Raw genomic sequence first — 10,860 nt, forward strand, 5'->3', positions numbered from 1 at the left:
CTATCCATAAGTAGCGTAAAGATACAAGGTGCAAAAGCACATATATAATATTTCTCATGTTATTGATGTTAGTTGATTCACGTATTCAAAGTACGACACAAAGAAAAAATATGGAAAATGACGAAAATTTGTATCTCTAGCGTCGAGAATCTTAAGACTAAGTTGACACAAGTTTATTAATTTACACAGGTACAATTATATATTATTAATATTTTTCAATCTCAGAAATGAGAAATTAGCAAAAAATATTGGGGATGTATTATTGTATGCATTTAGTTCTAACTTTGGAAGCATCATTAGAATTTGTATAATAATTTGAACAAATTTAAAACATAAATTTTAACTTCAAAATAAGAAATTCAAAATACTACTTCAAAATAAGAAATTTATGATTTTATCTTTTATTTTTATGATCACTCTTCCTTTATCTACATCTGCAACTGTCAAGAATACTTCTCCGCCCTCCATTCTCTCTTTCTTTCTCTATCTTCTCTCAAAACAGAAAGAAATGCAACGAATCCTGTCAAACTGTCACTTTCGATTACGAATAAAATGCTTGGTCTATATATATGAGTCTGCCTCATCTCTCCTTCTTTCTAAAGTCTGTATCAGACTATCAACTCTGCAGGCCGACTCGACTGTCAATTCTGCTTCCGATCAATAATGAACCAATCACAATAATGGCGTTTTCAGCCCGTCTGGATTTGCACCAATCATCAATTGAATTAATGACGTTACATGCTCTCCTATTGATATAAAGCGTGTAACGTCAACCAATAGCAAAGCATTTTTTATCTAGACTGGTGCAAGCTCGATCGGGCCGAAAACGCTATAAGATTAATTCAGTGTGATTGGTATATTATTGATCAGTAGTCAGAATTGGCAGTCGGGTTGACTTGAAAATCAGTAGTCTGATACGAGCTTCAAGGCATCCGAATTTTTACGTAAAGCGAGATTTCTAATAAATTGAAATCTAATAATTTATTCCTAATATTTCCTCCATTGTGCGCAAGATCTAAGATGTCGGCAATGATGGCATATGAATAAATGTCATTATCTTATAATAACTTAATAGTTAATCTCGCTTTATCTTTGTAGTATGATGCTATTGTAACATAAGTCCACTTGTAACGAAAGGATTAGATATACTTAAATCTTCTTTATAGCATTCAATTTACATTTTATTTTCTTATATAAAAGCATTAACTATAAAATGATGGTTTACGAATAAATAATAAGTTTGAAAAAAGTATCTAACAAAAGTTCTATATTTAGTTAGATATTATACAATTACTTAATACCTTAAACTCGAAAAGAAATTTCATCTTCACAGACGCAAATAATTGACTATGTTGTTCCATACTTAAAGAATGAAGTTTGATAAAAGAGCGAATGAGAATCTATGTAGCGTTTGTTTTTGTATGTAATTAAATATTATATTTATTAACCTCAAGACTTTCAAATATTATCTGCGTTAAAAAAAACGCGATTTCTCATTGTGAGAACCGTAGAAGCTCATTTAAATGAGCGTAAATCCAAATAAAGATCAATAACATATCACAGTTTCAGAATTATATTCGTTACATCTTAAAAATAATATCATTGACGCGCGATATTTTTACCAGTACCATCTCTTGATTACGCATAACAGTTTTTATTTTATACGCGATAGCCAATAACGACATCAGTTAATCGCTAAAATATAATCGGAATGCAAAACACATTTATAAGTGATCTCTGATTGATTTTCGCTTTCTCAGCACAACAGTTTCTGTTTGTTTTCATTTATAGATAAATGCGTAGGTTAAGGCGGTACATTTTGAACATGGTACAATAAAATTTTTAACAAAATAAAATAATTCAATTTTCGATGTTCAAGTTTGCTAATGTTGATTCATGTATGAAGAGTATTGAAGGGTACTAAATAAGAAAAAATCAAACTTGAATTTCAAAAATTGAATTCAAATTTTATTTTATTATATCATATTCAAAACTACCACATAACATATATGCAGAGTTATAACTATGTCGTAGAAGACATCGGGACATTAACTACAATTGTTCCTCATCTGGCCTGATCGAGTAACAACGAAGCTGCCATTTCCACGTCATATTTAGTCTGCTTTAAAGCATTTTCACATTGTTGTTTAGTAGCCAATCCCAATCTGAAATAGTAATAAGTTCAATTTATAAACTTTTATCATTAAAAAAAATCTATTTAAAAAATAAAGTTATAATTATTAACTTTTTATATAATGTTTTTGGAAAGAAAACAAGTTTATATTTTTTCTGTTTCTTATAATTAGAAACGGATAAATCAATTTACAACAATAGATATAAAAATTATATATTTAATTTCTTACTAGAATGCAATTTCAAAATCATAGAACAAGATAAAGATGTTAAAATATATTCATATTTATATTCAGTTTCCTTATTATTGTGAAGTGAATGTATAATCTCGTAAATCATATATTTGTATTGTAAATCATACACATAAGTTGCATTTAATAAAAAACAACGATTTCGGATTTTGGCCGTCACGCTAGCATCTTCTTGAAGAGAGCAGGCTCCGATTTTTACAAATTATTTTTCAAAATTATTTTTTTTTAATCATCTTTACACACATCCACAGATTTAAAAATCCTTTTCCATAATTAAAGTATACACTGTAATGTACTTCAAACCAATCAACTTAAAATTGTTAAAATTGTTTAAAAAATAAATATTTTTTAAACAATTTTAATGATAGTTAGTAGTAGCGATAGTTAAAATTGTTTATAAGGTGGAAACTTTTGATAATAATTTATTCGTATAAAACTCGATTGGAACAACTACGTTCACTCAATTTCTCTTCCATTTATATATGTTAAACTATCAGTAAGATACAAAGTCATGTGAAAGTATGTGAAGATATTACGTCAGTTTAATAATAAGAATTAATAAAACATGATTACGTTTGTAATTTCAGAAGCAAGAACATAAAACCAATGTTTATAAACCTTTTGTGTTATTTTTATGTATTGAATTCTAAAGTTATTTAAACATTCTATATATGTTTTCGATTATACCAACACAAATATTCTCATGAAAATAAATTGATTTATAGAAAAATACATACCTCATGAGATTTTCAAGTTTGACCTGCCTGTCCTTCGTGATCTGCTTAGCAGCTTGATTTGTATCCCAACCAGTTGCCTGCAATGCAGCTAATATCTCCTGCTGCGATGCATCTACGGTCTCTTTCTGTACCTTCATGATTTTACTCATTCTAAATTCGTCATTTAATGACATTACCAATTGCTGAGAGGCTGCGGTGAGCGGTGGACTAGTGCAGGCAGAATGCTGATTGACCTGTAATAGATTTACCTTGGCAGCAGCAAAGTCATTCAGTGTCGTTAATGCATTTTTAGTCGACGTAGAAGCTTCAGCTTGCAACAGATTTGAAGGTCTACTCAAGTTGCATTTTATTGCGGGATTATGACTCTGCATATAATCATTCTGGCTAGATTTAAGCAAACTTCGAGTCGTAAGAGGAGCAGGTGGAGGAGTATAAGTCGGCGGCTGTTTCAGATAAGAACTAAAATCGCAAGCGTGTCCTTGAATAGGTTGATTCTTGAGATTGATACTCTTTTGTAGTGGTTGATTACCAGCAGTTTCCTGAACATGATTTTGGCTGGATTCACTGCTAAGGTTATTAGAATAGTAATTTCGGAGAATGTTCTGTCGAACAGTTTTGTTGTAGAGTGTATTAAATTCGTTCTGAGACAGCTGCTCTAGATTAGGGACCTAAAAAAATTAAAATTGAGATTTATTAATTATTAGATTTTTAGATCCCAAAGTTCGTTAAAAATAAATTTGATAAGCACTATTGTCTTATTTTTATGTAATTATGATGATTTTTTATTAGATCACTCAGAATTATAACGACATATGTCAAGGTCAAATTCATCAGAAAGATTATCCCCCCCCACTCGGCATTAGCCGTTTTTTAATTTAATTGACATGTATAATATATAATAGTATATTAAACTTTTGAATTATTTCTCCTTATGAAATATGATTTACAAAGATGATTATATTTGTTAAATATAGAAATTTTTTTGTTATGGGAGCTATATTCTCGAAATTCGATTTTGAAATGCATTGTCAAATATTGTAATGCAAAAATTTTTTGATCTTTCTATCTTGAAACATCATCTATTGGTTTATTTTTAAATCTATAAATGGAAATAATTATAGATAAAGAGTTTATATAAGAAAAGGCTACAAAAATCTTAATGTATAAACGATGTATAATTTTATTAATTTGATGGTTTTAACGACTGAAATTATATACTGAGGAGAACCTATTTTTTAAGATTATAAACGTTTTTGTAATAGCGACATTAATTTTTGATTAAATAATACAGATATTTAAAAACATGAAAAACATCTAGCTAAGCTCATTAGCCCTTCATTGTAATTTTATTGTTTTTAAATTTATATTTGAAATATTTTTCGTAATCTGCGTGCATGACAAATTATAACAAGTTATTTTAAATCATAAAATAGAATATCCTATTCTACATAATTATATAGGTACATACCGTTTGTTTCAATTCGGCATATACTTGTTGAGATAAAAGTGTAACAGGTTTTAATTGTTGCGACTGCTGCAAGTTATTTTGTATGTGAGCGATTTCATGAACGTTACTTGTGCTAGATGCTACTGCCATATTTTGAGGACAGGTTTGAGGCAACGCGAAATCGCCCATACAAAAATCTGGTGCTATACTCGGTGAGTAATTTTGATTTGATAACGAATAAATCTGTGCCTGATTAGACGCAACCTTGGAAATATTGCAATGCCCATGCTGAGAGAATTCGCCCGTGCTCTTGTCAGAAACATAATTGGCAGTCGTTTGAAGTAGATTAAAATCAGTATTATGAAGATAATGCTGGCTTCCATTGGTTAATGAGCAAATCTGAGTTTGATTCACTTTAGAAATATTAGCTGCATCGCACTGAAGATAATTCCTGGCACTGGAAGAAATATTACTAATGGCAATCTGTTGCAAATTGAAAACATCGTGATCAATGCTCAATGAATTTGGAAGATAACTTTGGCTGTTTGACGAACAAATTTGTGTTTGATCCATTGCGGTCTTGGCAAGGTTGCAAGATCCGTGTTGTGCCTCATTCGTATTACTATCAGTACTATGATCAGAAGTTCCTTCAAACAGATTGATATTATCCTGATTGGCATGCAACGTATTTTGAGGATAAGTTTGATCTGACAGACAAGCTTGTGTCTGTATAAGAGTGGCCTTGGTGACATAGGAACTATACTGATTTTGATCATTCGTATCATTATCGAAAGCATTACTGGCAGTTTCTTGAAGTCGATTAACGTTCGCTTGGGTCACTGAAACGGACATTAATATTTGGTTAGCTGCCGAATTAGTCAGGCAAATATTTGGCTGCTGCGATAGACCTTGCGTTTGTTGCCAAATTTGATTCATTATAGCCTCAGTGGCGGATTCTGATACACAGTGGTCATTCTGGAGTCGCGGTCTTTCAACATTTGTGCTTTTCGGCTGCCAGAAGTTCTGTACTTTGTTAGATGATAAAGTATTTGCTCGATTTATAGTCGCCACCGGCGACTTCGGTTTTCCTTGTGGTGGAGGCTTTAACGCTGGAATAAGTGACAAAGGTCTGGCAACATCCTCCATCGTTGAAATCTGATGAGTAGACGTAGAATTCTGTTGCAATTTTTCTAACGATGAGTCGTGTAAATAATTTGCGGAAACAGTTTCCGGCTGTTGGCATTTACTGTTGCTAGCATTCGTGTTCTTGGTCGCCTCCTTCTCGCCTAAATGTTTCTCCAGCTCGGCCAAGAAAACCGGGTCCAGCTTCTTGGCGACAGTAGCAACTTCTTGACGATCAGAATAGGTTTTCAACGACAGCTCGTTCATGTTCTGCGCGAGCTCAAAATTAGACTTAGGCTTCGGCAGACTCACGTTCGGGCCAAGAGAAGGATGAGAAGGAAGAGAAGGAAGAGAAGGAGGAGGTAGTGGAGGAGGAGGAGGAGGAGGAGGTGGAGGAGGAGGAGGAGAAGGAGGAAGAAGAGGAAGAGGATGAGGAGGAATTGTAGCAGTAAATGACGATATGGGACTGTTGTCAGAAATATTAACATACGTCTGCGCGGCGGAAGTTTTTCGTAAATCTTCCGGCCAGTTAGACCAGGTAGACCAGCTTGATGCACACGGGCTGATTTTATCTATTTCACTATAGTGATTTGTAATGTCATCTTCTTTCACATCTGTATTCAAATTAATTGCATTCTCCTGACATCCCTTGTATAGATTCATCGAGTATTGACAAGTCTCCTGAGAACAAAATAAATAAAATTTAAAAATTAATCTGTACCTATAATATATAATTCAAAATAATACTAATAGATTGTTAGTATTTAGCTGGATATTTTTTGCTAATTAATCTTCGCTTTTTTTTTTAATTTACAAATCATAATTTAATAAATGTATTTTTGTTATTGTATTTTGATACAGAAGATAATCTTCTAAAATGTGTAACACAAAAATTGAAATTACTTTGCCGTAAGAACGCGTATTAGCACATAAAAGAGTCACAGAAATGCTGAAGTATAATAAATTCTATTCTATTCTATTCTAAAAGAGTCAGACTTTTACAATAAAAAATAAGTCAAAAAATTCTAATAAACATAGATCCGAAAACAATTGCCAAGATATTATTTGGCAAAATCCTCGACCATCCTCTCCTAGATTTTGTACGCCTATAAGATTTTATTCATGAAAACACAGATGTTTCTATTCAAGAAAAAAATTATATAGAAAATCAAATTAAATTATTGATATATCTAGTAAAATCTCTTTAGAAACAGGCGAATGTAATAACGATAAAAATTCATTTCTATGTAAAAATGAAAATAACAAGAATGATCTTCAAAGATGGCCTTGATCTTGACAAATGTTATTCAGGACTATAATCCTAAACATTCAAGAGGTTTTAGCCGTCGATCAGAAACTTTCGATAATGTTAACGTCGGTGGTACTGTAAATTTCAAACTTATAACTCGAAAAATTCTTAATGAAAAACAATTTTATTAGAATATTTTAAAAAGCTCTTGAGGTAAACTACGAGAATATGTAATGAATAATGAGAGGAGAGAGGGGGGGGAAGAGCGTTCCATTAAAAAAATTCAAAATGACTTTGACGGTACTTGACCTTGGCGGCACTACTCAAAGTCAAGTCAATGATACCTTCTTATGTCTCCCTTTAAACCTTACAATTTTTATTTGAAATATCTTTTTTTTTGTATGTTTCGAAATATTTTGATGTAAAAGTTAAAATGAGACATATATGTAAATATATATTATATAATAACAATAACTTCAAACCATATTTTTTTTAACATTCACAGTATTCAAAAACTTCTTTTTAATATTTAAGATTTTTAATATTTAAATCGAATAATTATTTCGGATTCGAAATTTTCATTATACATTATAAATAATTCAAAAATTTGTCTCTAATATATCACTATAAAAACATACCTCTGTATCAGTAGAATTATTCAAACAATTCACAATATCTTGAACGTTATCTCTTTCTTTCTGATCATTCACATTTCCATATGTCTGCGTCTTCAAATAATTATTAGTTACATCAGCAGGTACATGACTATAATATCGCGAATGTGGCGGCTTCATAAATACTGCAGAAGTATCAAAGGGATCAGAATATGCAGGATCCACGTTACCAGGAAAATTGGCATATGTTCTACCTTCCTCATCCTGCCAGGATAATCTCTCATTATCAATGGGTTCATCCAGAATGTTAATTACTCGCTTACACGCGACATGCACATTTGTACTTGCTGACTCCTCAACGGATAAATCAATCAGAGTATCCTCTTGGTTCATGCTCGAAGTTGACGATACTTGTGAGGACTTGATAGGACTCGATCTAGCATCGTTGTGCAATTTTGTGTAATTAAATTGTTTTTTAGTACGCGGAGTGCCACAAGAAAATTTTTTTTTTGTCTGATTATCAACCGAGGATGCCACTAATACATCTGGAGGATCCATTGGATTTCTTAAATATACATCATCAATGTAAACGGGACTGCCCCAGCTTTTGCCAAAGGGCGCTCCGTGTCCTGTATGAATAAATGAATTTTCCAACGGCTTGCTGATGTCCTCTGGTTGTTTTCGACGCATTGGATCAACTAGACAACGTGGAAAATGTGCTATTTGAAAAGTTCGTTGATTTTGGCCTTTCCACCAATAATTTTCCGGTCGTCCATCAATGATCGCAATCTGGTCTCCTGATTCGATGGACATTTTGTCGGCTTCCTCGAAAGTGGTTAGAGCCTTCATTACAGACGGTACCATACCAGTCAGTGATTCCTTCAACAAAGCAAATGTTGGTCTCTCCGAAGGTTCTCTCGCCCAGCAACGAAGCATCAACTCATACATATATGGAGGCATTGCTTCTGGCTTGTGAAGCCGCTCGCCCTCGCGATCGATTTTACGCAAGATTTCAGAACCATTTAATCCTATCCAGGGTTCTTCGCCAAACGTTAACATCTCCCATAGCGTCACAGCAAACATCCAGACATCTGACGCATGACTGAAATGTCGAGCCTTGAGAGACTCAGGAGCGCACCAGGGAAAAGGTACTTTTTTATGTTCTGTCATAACATAACAATCTTCTTGTTGAGGAAGTGCTCTCATCAAACCGAAGTCGCCGATTTTGATTTTATCGATGGTACTTAGTAAAACATTTCTGCATGCCAAATCGCGATGTAAAAAACGCTTCGCTTCTAAATATGCCATACCCGTGGCAACTTGCAGCGCATAATTACAGAGTGTAAGAATCGAGATTCTACTGCATTGCTGCCGTAAATAGTCAAGTAACGCGCCTAAAGGTGCGAGCTCGGTCACCATCATCATTGGTTGCGATAGCACTACACCATACAATCTAATAAGATTATGATGATCCAAAGTGTGCATCGCCTGAACTTCTGAAATGAAGTCTTCTATAACATTCGGTTGCGTTAAAGCATCTGCTTTAAGAACTTTCACAGCAACAGGCAGAGTTCGTCCCGAGGGGGAGGTCCATTCTCCTCTTCTCACTACACCAAAGCTTCCATCGCCTAATTTAACGGATAATGTCACATCTTTGTCTTGTATAAGACATGTCAGCACCGAGGAAGTTTCGACGGCCTGTGAAGCTCGCTTATTGCTTTTACCACTGCTACCAGGTTTAATTTTTGTAATTAAACTCTTTTTCCATTGGGCATTTCGTCTTTTTTTTATCGCATCTAACAAACGTCTGACACCAGGTTTACCTAGACCAATTTTCTCCAAATCTTCTGCTTGAACATAATCAAAATGATGCAAACGAGTAATCTGCAGATCATCTCGAATTCGCGTAAAGAATTGTGAGAGCTGCACATCATGCAACAGTTCTTGAAGCCACTCTGTACCTTCCTCATCTGCCATAATGGTTGGTGATATTTAATCAGACTCAGAAATACATAGATATTTTTTCAACATATGTAAAATCCTAAAAAAAAAAGATATAATTGAATTTATTATCATTTATATTTGATTTGATGGATTCTATTAGTTATATATTTTAAATTTTACAATCTATCCATTATAATCATTTAAATTTATAGATTTTGAAAATTAGGAATTTAATTTGATTTAAAAATTAAATTAAATGAGAAATACAGATTTGATATGAATCGCAATGATCAATACAGAGGATAAAAAAAGAGTGATTATTTAAGTTTTTCGAAAAAACTTTCTTAAAAAACATTTCAGACAAAAATAGTTTTAAGTGGCGCATTAGATAACAATGTTAGTGTGACTTTGAATAGCGTTAACCCTTTGTGTTCCGAATTTTTTTTACTCAACTGATATTTTTGAAACTTTACATCCTGAAATTTTTCGAGTCGCTAATTATGAATTAGAGAAGTTCAGAATTTTTTAATTCAAAAGGCCGAACTAATGTGGCGAATCAATAATTCAAATAATTTTTAATAAAATATTTAGTATTTCGTTATTTATAAAAATAAATTATTTTACAAGTAATAGATTTTAATAATTCAGGTGCAGCAACCCAGAAACAAAGTTTTAAAATAATAATAATAAGACTATTTTTTTGTCTTTGGTCTATCATATTAGTTTATAAATATATTATAAATATATTTTAGAGACTCTACAACAAAAAAACAACAAATACTTAATGTCAAAAAATTCATCAAAATAATTAAAAAAGTGAAGAGAAAAAGTGGAGTCTCTGAAAGATCCATTATGATGCAAGGTCACAAAATCACTTAAAATTTTTTAAATGTAAACCGTTATTTTTTATTGCATATTCTTCATAGCTGATCTTGAGAGCTTTTCATAGCACTATAATAAAAATATTTTTTCGAATTATGACCGAATGATTATTTTTAATTATACTTATGCTAAATGAACAAAGGAGTTTTCTGATTCTTATTAGCTTTTTATATCTTATTGTATTTTGAATATTAAAAGTCCTGTTATTTCAAGTTTTTTATTCTGAAAATATCTTTATTTAGTGCTTTGAAAAGCTGTCGAGGTCAGCTACAAGAATGTGCTGTAAAAAAATAGGATTTTTATTTATAAATTTCGAGGTGATTTTTATGTGACCTTAACAATAATATCCAAGGTTACAATATTGCTGTTTAATCTGCCACTTAAAATCCTATAATTTTTGTCTGGAACGTTAAAAAAAGATATATATATATATATATATATATATATATATATGATGTGAGAAACAAAAGAAAGTAGAAGA

General features: G+C 32.2%; 1 protein-coding gene across 1 annotated transcript; it reads right to left on the bottom strand.

Moving 5' to 3' along the window:
- Nucleotides 1–2,065: 2,065 nt before the first annotated feature.
- On the bottom strand, nt 2,066–9,530 carry LOC105627416. Its single transcript, XM_012208699.1, has 5 exons — nt 7,578–9,530; nt 6,122–6,371; nt 4,590–6,025; nt 3,122–3,789; nt 2,066–2,165 (listed from the first exon to the last, which is right to left on the bottom strand). The coding sequence occupies exons 1-5, from the start codon at nt 9,528–9,530 to the stop codon at nt 2,066–2,068; spliced, it is 4,407 nt and encodes a 1,468-aa protein (XP_012064089.1).
- Between the last annotated feature and the right edge of the window lie 1,330 nt (nt 9,531–10,860).

The sequence above is a fragment of the Atta cephalotes genome (assembly GCF_000143395.1).
Source record: "Atta cephalotes unplaced genomic scaffold scaffold00009, whole genome shotgun sequence".
Classification (NCBI taxonomy): Eukaryota; Metazoa; Arthropoda; class Insecta; order Hymenoptera; family Formicidae; genus Atta; species Atta cephalotes.